General features: G+C 42.6%; 1 protein-coding gene across 15 annotated transcripts in view; it reads left to right on the top strand.

Moving 5' to 3' along the window:
* Nucleotides 1-19,753, top strand: part of tjp1a (tight junction protein 1a) — a 95,047-nt gene extending 75,294 nt beyond the window's left edge. For 4 of the 15 annotated variants that reach the window (XM_076729271.1, XM_076729281.1, XM_076729360.1 and 1 more), the window contains 18 exons: nt 25-244; nt 1,635-1,819; nt 1,993-2,088; nt 2,936-2,962; nt 4,611-4,693; nt 5,059-5,269; nt 5,901-6,001; nt 6,106-6,456; nt 8,266-8,517; nt 9,763-10,587; nt 10,721-10,803; nt 11,002-11,178; nt 11,315-11,421; nt 11,617-11,876; nt 12,314-12,468; nt 12,548-12,768; nt 14,455-14,598; nt 17,971-19,164. In XM_076729271.1, coding sequence (XP_076585386.1) covers nt 25-244; nt 1,635-1,819; nt 1,993-2,088; nt 2,936-2,962; nt 4,611-4,693; nt 5,059-5,269; nt 5,901-6,001; nt 6,106-6,456; nt 8,266-8,517; nt 9,763-10,587; nt 10,721-10,803; nt 11,002-11,178; nt 11,315-11,421; nt 11,617-11,876; nt 12,314-12,468; nt 12,548-12,768; nt 14,455-14,598; nt 17,971-18,065 — 3,593 coding nt within the window. In that variant the 3' untranslated portion in view covers nt 18,066-19,164. Of the gene's footprint in view, nt 1-24; nt 245-1,634; nt 1,820-1,992; nt 2,089-2,935; nt 2,963-4,610; nt 4,694-5,058; nt 5,270-5,900; nt 6,002-6,105; nt 6,457-8,265; nt 8,518-9,762; nt 10,588-10,720; nt 10,804-11,001; nt 11,179-11,314; nt 11,422-11,616; nt 11,877-12,313; nt 12,469-12,547; nt 12,803-12,835; nt 12,949-14,454; nt 14,599-17,970 lie in introns of those variants that run through there. The other 11 variants (XM_076729384.1, XM_076729375.1, XM_076729289.1 and 8 more) reach the window with 9 other exon arrangements.

The following is a 19,753-nucleotide window of genomic DNA, read 5'->3' on the forward strand; positions in this document are numbered from 1 at the left end:
GTTTTTTTTCTGCTTTTTCTTAAGTGTATCGGAGGATAGTGGAATCAGACGTGGGTGACTCCTTCTACATTCGGACACATTTTGAATATGAAAAAGAGTCACCGTACGGGCTGAGCTTTAACAAGGGCGAGGTGTTCCGTGTAGTAGACACCCTCTACAATGGCAAATTAGGCTCCTGGCTCGCTATCCGGATTGGCAAGAACCATCAGGAAGTTGAAAGGGGCATCATTCCCAACAAAAACAGGTAAAAGAAGTTTCAGGTCACACCTTTAATACCTGCACAGCTTGTTTTGGCACTTTATGAATGGGCAAAGGTGGAGGCAACGAAACAAAACCGTTGTAGTTCATCTGGGAGAAGCAAGAATGGATCATCTCCATTTGCTCATTTGTTTAATCTACTGTATTTTACACATTTGTTATGATTGTTGCTGCTTGTTATTTGTGTTTCTGTGATTTTGTTGAAGAAAAAGCTTTTAGTCCTGTGATACAGTCCTTCATAAACTCAAAGTGTTTTTAAAGTAGGGCATACTTAACACATCACATGCCAGACAAATGGTTTTGTAAGGATCTACTGTGTGTAGTTTGTGAAGCCTGTGTGTGTGAGGACATGAAGTGTAGATCATGATCAAGGCAGCAGCATCATTTTATCTTGGCCTGTCTCTTCAGCCTTCAACAGCCTCTGGCAGTGTGTACACACAGATTCCTCACTGTCCTGTTGAGAGAGAAGACATAGCTTTTCACATGCTTTGTGCGTTTTTGTCATGTACGTACATTTAGCATTGTGAAATATATCAGCTTCTCGGCCAAGTTAAACCTGCCTCCATGGATGTTCTTTCAGAACATAAAACCATAAAATCACACTCAGAATTCAATATTTTGAAAAAACACACATCAAAGGAAGACCATTATTATTCAAAGCCACTTGGAATGAGCTCTTCCCCCTGTAGGCCCGCTGCCTTTCTCACCTAACCGCTTACTCTTGTTTGTGTGGTTTTCCAGTTATTTTATGCCTCCATGCCGGAGAAAGCCGAGGCCGGAGGCTTTTTGTTTTCGGGTTGTCCGTCTGTCCATATGGATGTCCCGTTCTTGTGAATACGATACATCAGGAACGCCTTGAGGGAATTTCTTCAAATTTGGCACAAATGTTCACTTGGACTCAAGGATGAACTGATTAGAATTTGGTGGTCAAAGGTCACTGTGACCTCAGTATAAACTCATTTATAAACACACAAGCATTGTCCTCCACTACAAGCTCATTGGTTTTACTGATATTGAGTTTGAGATGTGATGAAGCTCTCTGTCAGTCCTTTGTACTCCTCTGAAAACATAGTTTTTAAGTGAAGACGGTATGTTTCTCACTGGAAATTATTCACTGGAATCGTACATGTCAATATAGTGAGAACTTCCATTAAAAGTCTTCACTGCATATATGAGTCTGGACAGACATGGATGTAAATTGCAACTTGACTGGCAGACAGGCATGCAACTGCGAGGCGATATTTTTAGTGTATCATTTCACTGCAAAGTGTCAAGTCTTAGCTTCTCCCATCCAGTAGATACATACAGTAGTGCACGTGTGTTTGCTAATCACTGAAATGTGTACATCACAGTAACTTCTGCTCTTCTCTGTCCAGAGCTGAACAGCTGTCCAGTGTGCAGTACACCCTTCCCAAAACACCAGGGGGCGACAGAGCTGACTTCTGGAGATTTCGTGGATTGCGAAGCTCCAAGAGGAACTTGCGGAAGAGCAGGGAGGACCTGTCAGCCCAGCCAGTTCAGACCAAGTTCCCTGCCTATGAGAGGGTGGTGCTGAGGGAAGGTAAGAGTACAGAGGCAATGGCAGTAACAGTAATTAACTGAGACTCACACACTTTTTTTTATACTTTATTGTAGGGTAAGAATTGACAAAGTAGTGGTCTGGTTTAGTATTTGTGAGTGTTACATAATGCTAACCATTGGAAGTCTCCATGACACGGTCTTGTTCTTGCACAGCTGGGTTCCTGAGGCCTGTGGTTATCTTTGGGCCAATAGCAGATGTGGGCAGAGAGAAACTGGCCAGGGAGGAGCCAGACATTTTTGAACTAGCAAGTAAGTAATAAAGTACTCATCTCCCTATTTCTGTATTCAAGCTCTGTGTATTGTCCCTCTGTGTGGCGTGCACTGATAGGAGACCAGACTCTTAATTTACACGTCACACATCACTAAAGCTGAGGGCTGTTTAACTTCACAGCATCCATCAAATATTCACAGCAGCAGTCATTATCTAATAGATGTATTAACAGGAACTCTCCTGATTTGCTTCCAGTTAGACTTTCATCAGGCATCAGTTCTGCCTGTGATTCTCTTTTCTTCTTTTAAGTGCACTGCTCTGCTGTAAGGATTGGCACGACAATGCATTGACAAACACCTTGGCACGGCTGCCAACCAGATAAAACATTTAATTTTGATTTAGTGTTTGATTAAAAACACCTACTTAATTATAAACTGAATCATTGTAGGTGTATAAATATAACAGCCCCTGCTGATTCCATGTGGTCATGACCTATGGAAGTTTATGGAAGTCTAGATATTCCCAATTTATTTGAATAAGTCTGTTAATGAGGTTAGTTGAGTTGAGTCTGTTATTTCCTCTGTTTATAGCTTCTTTCTTCACTTTTATCTGTATAGCTTTCAATCCTATACACTCCAAGCAAAGTGGCACGCTCCTTTTCATTTCTGTCCTCATCCACTGCCATATACTTGATGAAATTACAAGCTTCTTTAATGTGTGGTTGTTATACACTCAGTATTGAATTTCAATTACTTACAGTACACAAACACACATGCCAGTGCAACCACACGTATTCCGTACACAACCCACATAAAAGTGATTCCATCCCTGGATGTTTATTTGCATAACTCTCGTGATGTTTGTGTAACTGTACTTTCTTTTCAGAAACACAGCAACAACAAGGAGGGGGAAGTATGTCACTTAGTGCATCAGCTTTTATTTGTTTTTATTTGACTCAGTGAATGGCAGATAGTCTGTAAGCTGTTGTTTGTTGGCTAGCTGATCTATAGATGTCCAAACAGTGGGTAGGGGAATAGCACTTGATTCAGGAATTCAGACTTGTCATTACGATTGGCATTAACAATTGTTTTCCGATTTCGTAGCATTACACAGTCTTGTAAAATGAAGATCTGACATTGAAGAGATGCAGTATTGCACTGACACACAGCTAGTTCTCAGTTGACAGTGAATAAATGAATCTGCCCTTGATATTGTACTTGAGCTGCTCACTAAAATTGTGTTCCACTCTGACAAGCAGCATTAGTTATCAATGAAAAATATATCTAAGATTTAAAAAAAGGCTCTGCTGCATTAGTATGGATTACATTTTGCGCATACAAATCCATTCAGGAAGATGAACATTGATTAACATTGTTGGACATTTTTACTTTTTACTGTTAGGAATCTATGTTTGTTTTCCATTCTCCTTTTTTCCCCCCAAGTTTAAGTCACTAAGGAACTGTGTGTCATTGTGATATTGCATGTTGGATATGGAAGAGATAGTGTTATTCCCCTCTTAATGGCAGGTTGCAGCATGTTGAGCTGTGCAGTTAATATGACATGAAAACAGAGATGTGCGAAGTTGCTAGTTTATTTGGTGTTCAAAAAATTGCCATTAATTATTATTATTATTATGATTTTTTTTTGTATTAACTTTTTGCCATATGCCCATAAAATACCACATGCTAGAAATGTTTGGCAGCAAATCAGCGTGGAATTAATTTGCCAACTGGAGAGTTTTTGCATAAAAATGCCATGCACTGGATAGGTTTTCATGAATAATAAATACTACCCATAGCAATACACAGTATTTATGAAATAAGATGAAATAGTGTGTACATTATAATTTGAGCATTGCTGCATATGCCTGAATCTTCACTTGCTGCATGGCTATATTTATCCGCTCCTTTAAAATATGTTTTCGAGTAGTTTAGAGCAGAGTTTTTATAGATCATACATCCTGTTGGAGTTTTAGAAATGAAGCTTTGCCTCCTGATGTGTTTAAAGTGATTACTATACTAAACATCCTTGTGAGATGAGTGCCCTCCTTTGAACCTTGTGTGTTTAGACAGGAAACCATTGCTTATCTTTATGTAAATCATAAACCCCTCTACACATCCTTGCTTAAATCCCCGAGGCTTACAATGACACTGTTCTCTCATTAATCCCAAATGACCCTCATGTGCTTGTATCCGCATATTTCATGTCACTGTTTCTCACATAACACATTTCCTGCACCATAATTTCTGCTGTTACATGCAGTTGCACGCACACAATCGTTACACACCAAATTTAATTTTCCTAAACCTCCCCAAAATATCTAATGACTAATGCATGAATTGGCTGCTGTCCTCATTCGTCTTTACTATCTAGCTGTTGTCATAAACGTACACTTGTCCTCTCCTGTATGGAGATGATTATTCCATATTGAACAGCTCTATTTATGGGAGGCGACAACTGCACGCTACAAGGATGTCTAATTGGGGCACAGTCTGTGATTATTGTTGTTTGTCTCTTGTGTTGATGTGATGCAGTGACTGTGTCCATTTGTGTCCCATAGAGAGTGAACCCAGAGATGCAGGAACCGACCAGAAAAGCTCCGGCATCATTCGCCTGCACACCATAAAACAGATCATTGACCGGGTGAGAGAAGCTATATCTGCACACACATTTTTAATATACAAGCGAAAGGTGCAATGAAAGCATCTTTTGACAGATTTGTTGTGGTTCTGAAAAGATGGCAGCGAGCCACAACGATGTGTATAGCTCACTGCTGCCCTCTGGTGTACTACACTCTCATGCTACTATGAGCCTGAACCTTAGCAAGTGGTGACAGGTTCACTTTGAGAAGGTAATGCAGACTGATGAGCTAACCTCTTACAAGGTTTCAAGATCATGCAGTGCTCTATAGTCTACATTACAACAGAGGGGAACCTCTCTCGATATGGAGATAAACATATTTGCAACACATTTAGGTTTTTTTTTTTTTTTTTTTCCTGTGTATGAAGGACAAGCATGCAGTGCTGGACATCACCCCGAATGCAGTGGACCGGCTTAACTACGCTCAGTGGTATCCAATTGTGGTGTTTCTCAACCCAGACACCAAGCAGGGCGTCAAGAACATGAGGACCCGCCTCTGCCCTGAGTCTCGGAAGAGCGCCAGGAAGCTCTATGAACGAGCACTCAAATTAAGGAAGAACAACCACCACCTCTTCACCAGTGAGTCCAGTGGGAGTGGGGGAAGGATAGATGGGTGCTCCAAACAAAGGGAAGAGAATGGGGGAGACTTTACAGAGGGCAACCACATATTTCAAAGGCCGTTGACAATTGAGTGTCGCAGTGTTGGAGGCTGTGGCTACGCTGCAGTTGTGGTGCATGGCCCTGTTCTGTCAAACTTCTTGCAAAAGCTTGTTCAGCACTGACCGTCACACAAGAGCACCCTCAGGCCCCTTTCGAAGCATGCACTCTTCCTGTCAAGGGATGTGGTGTGACCATAATTTAAGACTAACTGTTGGTGATAAAAGATTTTAGAGAGGTCCAAGAGATTATTCTTAAATCACATTTAGACTTTGCAGCACACATGTAGATTGTTTACTTAATACTCCGCCCAAACAATTATGACACAGCAAGCTGCATCTCTACCTCTACGCCTTTATCCACAGAACTCATTTAAAAGGTATTCTCAAACTCAGACCTCATAATGTTGAAAAAGAAAAGTTCAAATACTTCTTGAATATATCTTGTAAAAGTCGAAGAGGTTGTACTTAATACTTAATTGAAGATTGTTAGTGCTCATTTGACTGGAGAGATATTTTTATTTTCTTCTGCCCTTCCCTCTGTGTGTATTCAGCAACCATTAACTTGAACAGCATGAATGATGGTTGGTTTGGAGCACTGAAAGAGATAATCCAGCAGCAGCAGAACCAGCTGGTGTGGGTTTCAGAGGGCAAGGTAAGACGCACACGCACACACATACATACATACAAGCACACAACCATGTAGACTGGAATTGATCTTTTCTCACTCCCTCTCTCACTTTACCTTCTGTTTCCCAGGCTGATGGGGCAGCTGAGGATGACCTGGACATCCACGATGACCGTCTGTCCTACCTGTCGGCGCCAGGCAGTGAGTATTCCATGTACAGCACAGACAGCCGTCACACCTCCGACTACGAGGACACGGATACAGAGGGTGGGGCCTACACCGACCAGGAGCTGGACGAAACACTGAATGACGATGTGGGTCCACCCACGGAGCCTGCCATCACTCGCTCCTCTGAGCCTGTCCGTGAGGACCTGCCGGTCATCCAGGAGCCCCCTGGCTATGCTGGCTACCAGCACACAGTGCAGCCGGACCCCCTGAACCGCATCGACCCGGCTGGATTCAAGGCACCAGTGCCGCAGCAGGTAGCGTTTCTGAGAGCTGCACGTCTTCCCTGTTGTCTGGAGGACGTGGTGTGCGTTAGAAGGGTTTTTTGGAGGCGCTATTGAAGGCACTTTTTTATTTTTACAGTTATTCTGTCTATCTGCTGTTACAAAACAATATCAGTGGAAAAGTAAAACCTTTTGTGGTCAGGTATTTATCGTAATATATAAATATTATATATACAGTAACATATATAAATCTATATATTTATTATATTATTTATTTTATCTATTTGCCCTTATGTGTTTGTTGATTGATGTTTGTGAGCGTATGTTTTTTATTTTTCAAAAGGAGAAGAACTTCATAAGTTTTACTGTTACTCTTGTACTCTGTATTACCACAAGCTGTCTTATTGGTGTGACTGTTGCTGATGTCACTGGGAAAAGGAACTTATGTTTGTCCAAGTATCTGTACCAGTACTCACCTATGTGCACTTCCTAACTTTGTTTTACCTGTGATCGGGACTGTGACGCTATGACACAAGAAAGTATTATGTGCATGTTGGAAATGCCAGTGTTAAACCAGTGTACCTGTGAAATGTATTAATCGAAACCCAATTGGCCGCTGTGGTACCCAAATCTAAACGTTTGTCGTCTCATAATGTGTGAAAGAACATAAAAGGGAAGAAAAGAAAATTACTGTATTGTAACCGCAGCATTAAAATCAAATTAGTATATCCAAACAATGAAAACTTGTCCTGCTGCTAATTCCTAACTCTCACATGCCATTGATTCATCTACAGCTATGGCTAAATGAGGAGGTGGATGATTGGCTGTTTGAATCCATGTAAGCTGTAGGCACAAGTGAGGAGCAGATCGTTGTAGAGGAGCTGTGTATTAGGTGTCAAACCATTCAGCCAACTAATGCACAGTACCTTCACCGCGTAACTGCTACAGCTAAAGTGCATCCATACACGTATACGTGTATATATGTCCTGTGGCAAACTGCAGCAAACGTCACATCAACACGCTACAAGTTGAAAAAGACATCTAGGTGTGTGTCTAGGTACGCATAAGTGGAGCACATGTTACATTTGGTGTTCATCAGCAAACACCTACACACCAGTATGCCAAACCTGGAATTTATATGATAGCATTTGATTTTTTTGTGAAAGGTGCGCACTCCCCTGTAGTGCTTATACAACCATTCGTATGTACTGGGAAACACAGTTGCCACTGCTCTGGAGATGGCAATAGTGAGATAAATTAAATAATTTGTAGTGAGGTACACTCCGTAAATTATTATCACTAAATCTACGGTTCTTCTGGCCGTTGCCTGTTCTGGCATGCCGAAAAATAATAAAAAATATCATGTTTTTCTGTGATCTTTGGTGTGCTGCAGGCGTTAGCTGCAAATATAACATGCGCTCCACTGACTGTTTATCTAAATGCATGCATAGTTATCTATCCAAGTTGTAGTGCGTTGATGTGGCGTATGAGTGCAGATCGGCACACATATGCCACAGGTCGAAGCAGCGTATGTTGCTCTAAGTTGTGTATAGTGTATGTCACTTTGTGAGACAGCTGCATCCGTTTGAACTGACTACAATCAGTGCGACACCTACGTCGTGTGTAACGCCTGTGTGTACATTGTGAGACTATGTCAATTGCTGCCGTGCACTCAGAGGTTTGGTTGTATCTCAGACATCTTAAGTAGGTACTAGTGAGGCATTTGACATGAGTTGGCTGAATTGTTTGACACCTCATAGGCTGTGAAGGCAGTAGCACTTGTTAGTACTGCACCATAGTGTGTCAGCGCGTGTTATTAAACATTTCTGAACCACTTCACAGAAAGCAGAGGCCGCTGCCGTCCCTAGCATCCCCCAGCAGCCTGAGCCCCTGGCTGAGACAGTGCCCCCTGCTGTCGACGTTACTGTAAAAACTGTAGGGGGTCTGAGCCCTGACGAGGCTCCTGCAGCTCTCCACAGCCAGCCAAGCCCCATCCCAGAGGCTGGCTCGCTTAGGAGGCCCACACCTGAGCGAGCCCCTCAGAGCGTCACCCCAGAACCTCTACAGTCTGGACCGGCCAGTTCAGAACCAAAGGTATCCATCTGACCGTCACTGGAGGCTCCGTGACCCGGGCCCAGCTCAGCTCGGTCTGAAATGGCTGACCTCCTGTGCTGCTGCTGCTGCCTGTCTACCTACCTACCTACCTACCTACCTCCTGCTGCCACGCTTCTCTCTCTCTCCTTCCGCCCTGCATGTCTGCTGACCACAGTACTGCCCAGAAGAGACAGAGATGTGTGTTTGGGGCCATTATTGTGTGTGTGCGTGCGAGTGTGTGTGTGTGTGTGTGCACGTGCCAGAGTGCAAGCAAATGCTGGTAAGCAACAGTGGGCTTGGAGGTGATGGCTGCGCTGACATGCCTACATGTAGAAGAAATCCTGCGGCTCTCACTGTTGCTTATCCTCTTTGCATGGCTGTAACATGTTTGCCTCATTCTCGGTTAACCACTAGAAGTAGATCTGTTTGTGCTGTATTTATCAGTGCAGACTGAATGGATCATTTCCTTGTAAAAGTAGCCATTCATTTTCCATCCATTTTATCTATATTCTATTTGAAATGTGTCCACAGCCAAGTGACAAGGACCACCTAAACAGAAATGTTCTTCAGATGTGGATGGATGATTAATGGTTACTTCTCAAACAGGATTTTAAATATGTTTTTTTTTTTTTTTTTGTACAATGAGTATGTGCTTGTAATGGTAAATATTATTGTGGATGTTTAAGTTGCCTTTATAATTACACAAGACAGTGGGTGGCATTTTCCCTTGTGAATGCAGTAGTACACACAAAATGTGTGGAAAAAAAACAAATTATTGGTTAAATTACTGATAGACGTGTTGTAAATAGCTTAAGTCAAATTTCTATACAGCATGTTCACATTTTGTCAGTTCAGACAAGAAAATGCTTCCCGTTGTTTTGTTTTTCTAAACTTTGTTATTCTTTGTTGGTTTAATTTCAGTGTTTAATTTGGGGTTGCAGTGGTACATTGTGATGTTTCTCAGCTGCAATGAGTGTTTGTCTGTGCTGCGATTTCTGTTTAATCCAATATATTATCTGACCAGTAACCCCTCCCTCTCAGTTTCTCTATTTCAGGTCTTTCCCTTGTCGTTTCTTCTTCTGCAATTAATTTCATGGACTTGTTTTAATATTCTCCTCTTCTCATGCTTGAACTTATTTTTTACGTGTCCAGTTTTTCGTATCACATATTTTATGATGATGCAGTATGTTAGTGGATCCTGTGCAGTTGTTTAACCTTTTTCTTTGTTTTGTATTTGTTCGGTAGATGTTTCAGAAGGATCCATACAGCACAGACAACGCAGGGAGAATCGGTCACAGCATGAAGCCTGTGACTTACAACCCTCAGCAGGGATATCACCCTGACCAGCCATACAGAGATTACGACCACCCACCCAGTCGGTATGATGTCAACAGCAGCGGAATCAGCAGCGGAGGTGGTTACCCAGAACCAAAGTACCGTAACTATGACTCTAACCCGCCCTACGAGAACAGTGTGCCTCACTACGACCAGCAACAGTGGAACCCCTACAGCCAGCCGCTCTCTACTGCCAACTCTCAGGGCTACGATCCTCGTTTGCCATATGGTGACGGCCCTGACTCCCAGTACACCCCTCCTCTCCGCTACGACGAGCCCCCACCTCAGCAGGGATTTGACGGGCGGCCCCGCTATGGTAAACCGACGGGTCCGGCGCCCGTTCGGTATGATGATCCTCCACCTCCAGCTCCAGGGCCTGACCTGCACTACGACCAGGATTCACATCTGAGCACATACCCTTCAGCTGCCCGCTCCCCAGACCCCGCTGCCCTGCGGCCTGCCTATAACCAGGGACCAACCCCACAACAAAAGAGCTACAAACCTCAGCAGTATGACCCCATTCCTGTGAACTCTGAAACCAGCCCCACACCACCTCCCAAAGCAGAGGCGCCCTCGCCTTCCCCTGCTGATGCTCCAAAGCCTGCCAGAGAAGAGCAACAGGATGACCCCGCCATGCGGCCACAGTCTGTCCTGACGAGGGTCAAGATGTTTGAGAACAAACGCTCTGTGTCCATGGACAGAGCCAGAGATACAGCAGATTCATCAGGAAACAAGGTAAACTGTTTGTCAGATAAATTAGCAGCTAATGCAGTTATAGCAGTACCAATGTACTGAAGCAGCACAATTGAAGTGAAATTCCTGATTTTTTTTATCCTACTGATAAGGTTCATTACTTTTGCTATTGTAGGCAGCCGATTTACCTTTGAAAGCAGGTGGAGTAATCCCTAAAGCTAATTCTCTGAGCAACCTGGATCAAGAGAAGACCTTTAGGTGAGCCTACACTGCTATTTTCACACACCCTGAATTATCACAGTAATATTGGAGTAAAATTGGGTCATTAATCATTTTAATTTTCACATGATTGATTATTTTGGCCTCTTCTCTTTGTAACCTCTTCCTCTCCTGCTTTGATCTCACCATCTCTGCCTTGCATTTAACCTGCTCGACTGTGATGTCACATCAACCCAGAACCCCAGGGCCTCAGAAGCCTCAGTCCAATGTAGCTGATGACATTGTGCGCTCCAACCATTACGACCCTGATGAGGACGAGGACTACTACAGGAAACAGCTGTCTTACTTTGACAAACTCCAGGCCGGTCCTAATAAACCCCAGCCACAAGCACAAGCAACACACAACTACCCCAGGTGATCCTCACTCCCATCCACATTCATGTATTTAGGATATTGATGTGTGTTTTCTAGTTTTCCCTTACAACTGTGTCTATGTCTTGCTCATTTGTACTGTGATTACTGAATTGATGGTTTTGATCTTTCAATACAGGACAGAGTCAGTGGAGAAACCAAGTCCAGTGGAGAAAAAATATGAACCAGTTCCCCAGGTGACGCCTTCTCTGCCACCAGCCACACTGCCCAAACCTGCACCTGAAGGTAAAATTAACTGTTTTAACAACATATTAGTGCGAATTTTATCTTATACAAGACCTTTATCACGTGAAGATGCATCTGTGTTCTGTATCACACGTTGTACTTTGTCTACATCCTGACATTGCCTGCTGTGTATGCCAAATGAACATAATTTCATACTGTAGAGCTCTTTGGCTGACCTTCATGCTTCTCCCACAGCCAAGCCTCTTGCCCGAGAGGACACTGTCCAGACAAACTTTCTGCCTCACAAGAGTTTCCCCGAGAAGTCTCCAGTTAATGGCACTAGTGAACAGCCTCCAAAAGCAGTCACTGGCACTGGGGCTCCACCAGTAACCAGCTACAACCGCTACGCGCCCAAGCCCTACACCACTTCTGCCAAGCCTTTTGCGCGCATGTTCGACAGCCCTAAATTCAACCACAACCTTCTGCCCAATGACAAGCCTGAGATTGCTTCAAAGGTAAGCATGTTTTGGCCAGTGGTCAGATAATTAATGATGCCAGAGGGGCCACACTGTTTAATCTATGTGGGCTTAAATCTAAATCAAATATGCTATTTATCTAAGTGTAGCCCTGAGATTTGGTACAAAGTCAACAGGTTAACATAATCTGAAAACAGTTTTTAATGTAAATTGTTGATATTTAATAAGATGTTTCTGTGAAAGCAAAGAGAACATTTTTCGACAATGTATTCAGGTTCAGTTATGTTTTTTGACATGTTTCTCAATTAATTGGGCCGCTAACATGTAACGTGTAATCAGACATTTGTGTCATACTGTAGGTGTCTGGTTATACTGTCCATTAATCCAGACCTTCACACCAATGACAATCGGGAATTTTCAGTGGTGATGTTGTAAGGTAGCACATATAACATTTGACCGTCTTGTATTTGGAACAGGGCCGGAGCTCCAGCCCAGTAAAGCCTCAGATACCCCCGCAGCCCCAGAACACAGACCATGACAGTGGCCTGGACACTTTCACACGCACTATGGACCACCGCTCCAAACACCAGCACAACAACGTCAACGCTGTACCCAAGGCCATCCCTGTGAGGTAAGACTTTCAGTCCAACTAGAGACTAAACAGACGGGATTCTGGTGAATGTAAGAGTGTAAAGGTATCTCTCTCCCAGCCCCAGTGCCCTGGATGATGATGAGGATGAAGATGAGGGCCACACAGTGGTTGCAACAGCTCGGGGTATCTTCAACTCCAACGGTGGCGTCTTGAGCTCCATTGAGACAGGAGTCAGCATAATTATCCCGCAGGGTGCCATCCCTGAAGGCGTGGAGCAGGAGATCTACTTCAAGGTCTGCAGAGACAACAGCATCCTGCCACCACTCGACAAGGAGAAAGGTAACCTGTCAAACATGGGGGATGAAGAAGCCATGTTTTTATTTTTTATTTACATCTAAATTGTCAGTAGTTTAAAGTGGAATTGTGTGTTTGTGCTTTGGGGAGATGGATCTGGATGCTGGATCTAAAGTAGTATTGTGTTGATTGATGATCATATGGACAAACCGACCACTGAGAAGATGATCAATTACTGATGTCCCCGCTGAATAATAAGATATAATTATTCAATAATAAGAAGAATAAGGTGATTTACTTAAAGTATCCATAACCAGTGTTTTTATAATAACAATGCATCAAATGACAATGTGAAAACAATATGAAAGGAGTTGCTCGTAGTGGTGAATCTGCAGCTCTCCTCAGTTTTACAGAGCTTTATGGCAAGTTTCAGCTCATTGTTTATCCGTCTGGCTTCAACCTTACTGTTTTGGTTCACTCTCACAGCTATTATAGTGTTTTTGGCCAGACAGCTGCTTACAGTGAAAAAGCCCTGAAAACCCACTATACACGACCTGTTCTGCTTTAAATAGCAGACAGGCACAGTTAGACACTAGCTGGAGAACAGAGTTTGTGGGTGTTTCACAGCTAAGGAGACATTTCCTCAGCTAAGGAGACATTTCCTCTCCCCTCAGGAGCTGGTGGAGACCAAAAACAGTTAAAAATGAAAAAAGTGAATATTGGACCTAAATTTGTCAAAGACATGATTCCCAAATCAATGATAATGTCCAGCAGCTGCTGGTTGTGTACATGAGCATTTGTTTGCTCGCAAGTTCAGCATCAACTCAAGAGGTGAAAGAAGGTTAATAATGTGTTCACAACTTGTCTCTGCTGCCCTCAGGTGGCCAAAAGATAATACTTTATCTAGTGGTTGATGGGTTAAAATGTAATAAATTGTGTACAAATCCCAGTCAGTCTGCTGTGGTAACCCACTACTCAGAATAACATGAAGAACAGCCATAGGTTGTGCATCCTCCAGTGTGTATGTTAAACAAGACTAAAGATTCACTGTGTGCACTGCGGGGAGTTTAGCATTATGAAAAAGGCTCAAATTCTGCCTCTGAAATATGAAATATCTGCTGTAGATATCCAGTGTGAGCGCTGTTAATTATGTTCTGTTGTTATTTTATCACTTAACAGAGCTTGCATGGCTGCCGTGTAAAATTAGACACACCACCTGTTTCTCACACTTTGATGGCATGATTCCAACAGATTTTTTTATTAAACTGAAGTCTGCATTAGTTTAATCCAGCTGTCATCTGCAGGCTGTATTATGCTCAGCCTCCATTGCTCTCGCTGCGCCTCGTCTGTTTGCACAGACGGTGCATACGCGTCATAAGTGCCGTATCTTTCTGACAGTGTCCGCTGAGATCACGAGTGAGACCCCCACCCCCGATCATATCAACTATCAGCAAGCAAACAAAATGACAGCACTCTCAAATTATAGACGATTGTCCAATCCTAATCCAAAGTGTCATACTGTCAAATGAATCTGTGCATTTCTAACATGGATGTGCCCAAAGGGAATCAAATCCCCAGTTCTGACACGCTTCCATGATATCCTCAGTGAGACAACGCTGCAGGCCTACCAGCATCGTAGGGGGAGAACTGCACTGAAGACCCGCTTGTGTGTGTGTGCTTTTATTTGTTCTAAATGGAGTTTGTAACCACATTATGTCTGTGTGTTTACAGGAGAGACTCTGCTCAGCCCTCTGGTGATGTGTGGACCTCACGGCCTCAAGTTTTTGAAGCCCGTGGAGCTGCGCTTACCTCACTGTGCGTCTATGACCCCTGATGGTTGGTCTTTTGCTCTAAAATCCTCCGACTCCTCGTCGGGTACGCTGTGCTCTCTGTTCTTCCGGGGTCGTTTGGGCTGGCTGTGTGAATATGAGGGTTGTGGGTCACTGTTGAATCAGCTTTTACCCCCAGTTTTGGTTCTCGTCATTAAAAATCAATTGAGAAAAACTGGAATTTGATGTTTTGGTCACTCTCGCCATGTCTGAGAATCAATCTAGGGGGAAAATCTGTACTTTTTATATAATTATGGCTTTGCTTGATTTATTTTCATCATTTATACAAGTTAACTCACCAATTCAGTTTCTCATTCACTGTATCACTGATTTTCTTTAATTTGGTGTTCCGATCAAAGTTGCTCTTCATTGTTTAACATGCTGAAATTTCTCTTCCTTTGATTTTTCACCTCTGAGTCACCCTAACAATTTTCTCTGTTTTCATTTGGCTGTACGATAATTTCATTTCATCAGGTAAAATAGTGCATGCTGCTCCGCCCAGAGTTATTTTCTCACATAGCCACCCAATCCTGACCTGGAGAACAGCTTTTATAGATGTACTGGAAACTGGGACACTGTCGTATCCAATAATGCCCGCATTTATCCTCCAAAAAAGTATAAAAAGTTACACAAAGACATCTTGTTACCGTGTCAAAACACACTGTAGTTCTCTAAATTTAGCTTTCCTCTTCCTTAGAGTGGAAACAGACTGGCCTCAGTTTGTTTACTGAAGACCACTGATGTATATGAAATTGGATCTGGGAAAGACAAGGAAGTGAAAGTACACAAATAGATAAACCATTCACAGCTCGGAGGGGCTGCAGGAGATGATTCAACACTTTCTGTTTTATTTTGGGTCTGAAAGTCAAAACTCGATTCTAATATCTGACTTGATACGTTGGAAAATAAGTTAATAGGCAACCATTCACTAAAGAAGTTCCCATCAAAGTCAAAGTAAAACCACAAAGCAGAGTGCTGCTTTGATTGAAAGCATTGAAATTGATCAGCAGCGTACGTCGGACAGAAATGAGATAAAGACAGAATTCTGCACAAATCGTGTCACTGGAAATCAAAACCAACACCAGCTCGTTAAAGTAGGTCATCGTAGAGTCTATTGTGCATTTGAGAAATAACCAAAGTTCATAAAGAAGTTGAACTCCTGCAGAGGAAGTTTTCTCAATACTGTCCTCCTCACACCCCGCCTTCAAAAACAGTGGTAATTTTGGCAGTGGTCGGGATTAGCTGCTAATTAGCCTCATTTTAAGGATGAGTCTTGGAGGGCTGAATGAGATGTGAGCTCACTCCGTTGTCCTGCTGAATTGTGGGAGGATTATCGGGCTGCGTCGTAATCCTCTTATTGTAAAGCAAGGCCACTCTCTGGCCTCCTCTTGTCCCCTCTCTGATTTTCTTCTCACTTTGCTTCCCTGCTTCTGCTTCTCCCTCCTATACAGCTCTCTGCATCGCTCTCTGCCTCTCCTCTAAGTATGCTGTGTTAGTCTGGATGTGATTGTGGTTAACTTGTAATATAAATCAAGTCCACTCTGATACAGTTCAGCTCTGAAACTGACTGAAGCAGTGCAGGTTTTATTGACACTCTCAGGTTTTTGGATTCAAAGAAACTGCTTGGAAAATTGAGCTTGATGGTCCTTCAGTTTGGAAACAGGCATGAGGTTCGTTTCGTGGGAGTCTTTCAGGCACCTCTCATGGCCTTCACCAGCAGGTGGAGCAAACTCACTGAGCAAAGTCTACCTGACCATGAGGGCCATGAGATATGGCTGAAAGCTCTGGAAAATGTGGAGAAAAGTGGAGCACCCTTCAAAAAGGAATTACGTGTTTGTTAGGCCTTCAGGATACGATGGAGCTGAAATGATTAGTTAATTAATGGATTACCTGATTGATAGTCGACCACTTTGATAATTAGTGAGTCATTTTTGAGGCAAAAGTATCAAACATTCTCTCATTTTAGCCACTCAAATACAATGAGTTGCTGCTTTTCTCTATTTTATATAACGATCTGAATATCTTTGGTTTTTTGTTTATTGCCTTTTTACAGACAAAATGATTCATTGAGAAGACAACTGGCAGATTAATTGATCATGAAAATTATCGCTCGTTGCAGCCTTAGAACAGACACAATGCTTTTTGATGGAGTGTTTGTGTAAAAAGCTCCACAGGGTGCCTTTAGTGTCACACTCCCTGATCCTTTCAAATACTCTGCAAATTTGTGTGCCAAATTGTGGTCGTTTGAGCAAAAAGCAGCCTCTAGATTAGTCGGTCCTTTTCTCCCCTGAACTATTTCTGAAATGTTCAAGAAAGCCAAATGAAAATCTGCTTTAACTCTGACAACCCCTGCATGCAACCTGTGCTTTCCATACCTGAAGAACTGAAGGAACATTCCCACCTGTTCTTATAAGGTGATGTCTCGCAGGCAGACATCAAAGCACGGAGTGGAATGCCGCACGCTCATAACTCAGATGCCGTTTTTTTATTTGAAGTTCTAAAGATCGGCGTTTTGGCACACCGCCTGCCTTCGTCTGTCTCCTCCATTCCGTTTATTGTGTGTTACAAGAAAGACCGGCTCTTTGTTAGTGTCAAGGCTGCGTTCACTCTCTCATTGACAATGTGTGTGAAATAAAATGCTAATGACAGAAGGGAGGAATTGAAAGGCTGGCTGGCAGTGGGTTTGCTTTGGGCTTACCTTGAGCCAGCATCAGCAGCCGGCTCAAACAAAAGCCCCACGAGCGGCCAAAATGATGTCCACCCAAGAGGTTCTTGCTCACGTCCACCTTTAGATCTTCAAATAAAGGACTGCATCTGTGACATGTGTGGCTGTCCCCTGTTCCTCTCATTTTGCATACCTCAACAAAAGAAGGTCCTCTGGTTATTGTCACATTTATTGATTCCACATCACAGCACAAGATTGACAGTTCAAAGAGTGACAATGGGTGTCAATGAGGCCGTATTTGTATTGTCACATGTACAGTTAGCCTGTAGTTTATCGATGGACCTTTGCCGAGCTGGCTCTGCTTACGCTGATTGATTACTGGAACTTTCCTCTTGGCACAGACCTGTATGTTTATAATTGCAATTACACCGAGGCCTCACGGTGACTGAGGTTTAATTTGCAGTCAACAAGAGGCTGGGGACATTCAATAAAAATATGAAATTGCTTTTACTAGTCTCTTGTGTTGCTGTGCTTGGACATAGGCCACGAAGCCATGTGATGTTTCTTAACGTGGCTTTCTGTCAGTAGATGCAGTCACGTCCTGCAGCCGCCGCGGATTTAAAACCAGCCCAGGCGTGCTGGAGTTTGTTTTACAGTACATCATGTGGTGTGAGGAGGAGCTTGCAAGTGAGCAGTGCTCATGAAAAGCAGCTGTTCTCACTCACCATCTCCCTCCCATCTGTCTGTCTGCAGGTGACCCAAAAAGCTGGCAGAACAAGTCTCTCCCCGGGGACCCCAACTACCTGGTGGGAGCCAACTGCGTCTCTGTGCTCATTGACCACTTTTAAGGACGGACCAGCAGGTGCGATGTTACTGAATGTGAAGCCATGCGGGATAAAAATGAAGAAGATGGACACGCATGAACACACAACACATACTGACAGACGCACTCCACACACAAACACACACACACACACACACACACACACATACACCACATAATGGAGTATGAAGAAGACCCAGTCAGTGCTGTTTACTGCACCCATGGATGAAGGCGAGACACTGATGATCGTTACAAGCTGTTCTTTAAACTTTTTTCCCAATTTGAAGTTTTGATGTGAATTGAAACCAGTAATGCATGCCCCATGCCGCTGAGGATCGACACTATATGTAAGCCGATGTTTAATGTCATTTTTACATGAATTTAAAAGGATGGGACGGCTTTTGAAGCGGCGTACGTGTTTCAAAACTCTGTGTCGGTATATATTTATGCTATATATGCATACAGTATATATAGTAGTGTAGAGAAGATTTACTAAAATTTTACTCATGAATTCAATTACCAGTCGATATCTTGTTATTTTTTTCAGTTCAGTCCAAAAAAATAAAAGATTTAAAAAGGTATCGCCACGTTTTTGAAGAAGGTGTGAGACAGACGTGAGGTAAACCAGTGAAGGAGGCGTTTGCATGTATCTGTTGAAGGAGCCGGATGTGAACCCAAGCAGCACACATTTTAGAGACGTTCTTCCTGCACATCTTCCTCTTCTTCCTCCTTTTCCTCCAGTAATCTCTTGTAGCTTAATTTCTTAGCGAGAACCACGTCTCTCCTTCCAGCCTGAGGGAGATCTATGCATGTTCTGTACTCAGGTCCAGTAGCCTCCTCAGTTCCCTCCTCACATCCATTTTTCTCTCTCCCTCTCTCTCTCTTTCTTCTCTGTGCACTCTCGCACTCATACACAAATAAGCAGTGATGCCTTATCTGCAGATTATTCACTTTTCATTAAGAAAAAAAAAAGATAAGTTATGATAAATTATGGTATAATGTCATTTGTTTTGCCATTTTTTGTGAACCCACTGTATAAATGAACTTGGGTTTAGCACACAATAACAGTTGATAAAGGATAACAAAGGTATGCTCTTCTTTTATCTGCTATGCATTACTTAAAAAAAAAAAAAAACACCAACAGAAAAGAAGTGGCTGTAAATAACGCTAGCATATTGCCTTGTTTCTTTTGTTTGTAAATGAACTTTTTGTATGTCTTTCTTTTTTGTATAAAACTTAGAGAAAACATGTTTTAAAAAGTGGAAGAAAGTGAACGTGGTTATCTTTGTATTCTGGATATACCCTCGAGCCTTGGAACTTGTAACCTAACAATAATACATCACACCTTTTCTACCAATAATATGTTCACACCATGTTACAGTCACAAGGAAAAGTTCTTTTTACGGCTCTCTATGGTTCAGGAATGTGCTCGGGCTAAAATACATTTAAAACATGTTCTTTTCAAAGGGTGTGCTCTCAAAGTGTCCCCCTCACTGATTTGTGATACTGGATGCTGTATCGTGTGCCCTTAAATGTATTTTTGTACTAATAGACAATATATTATGTATGGCACACCAGTACCATTTTATTTTTAGATATAACACGGCTTTAATTGGACATTAGCTCTTCACGTGTGGCTGACTTTTTTTCTCTTCTGCAACACAATTTTAAGTATACCACTGTATTAATAAATAAAATCATTTTTAAAGTAAA

Source organism: Chaetodon auriga, chromosome 1, assembly GCF_051107435.1.
Source record: "Chaetodon auriga isolate fChaAug3 chromosome 1, fChaAug3.hap1, whole genome shotgun sequence".
Classification (NCBI taxonomy): Eukaryota; Metazoa; Chordata; class Actinopteri; order Chaetodontiformes; family Chaetodontidae; genus Chaetodon; species Chaetodon auriga.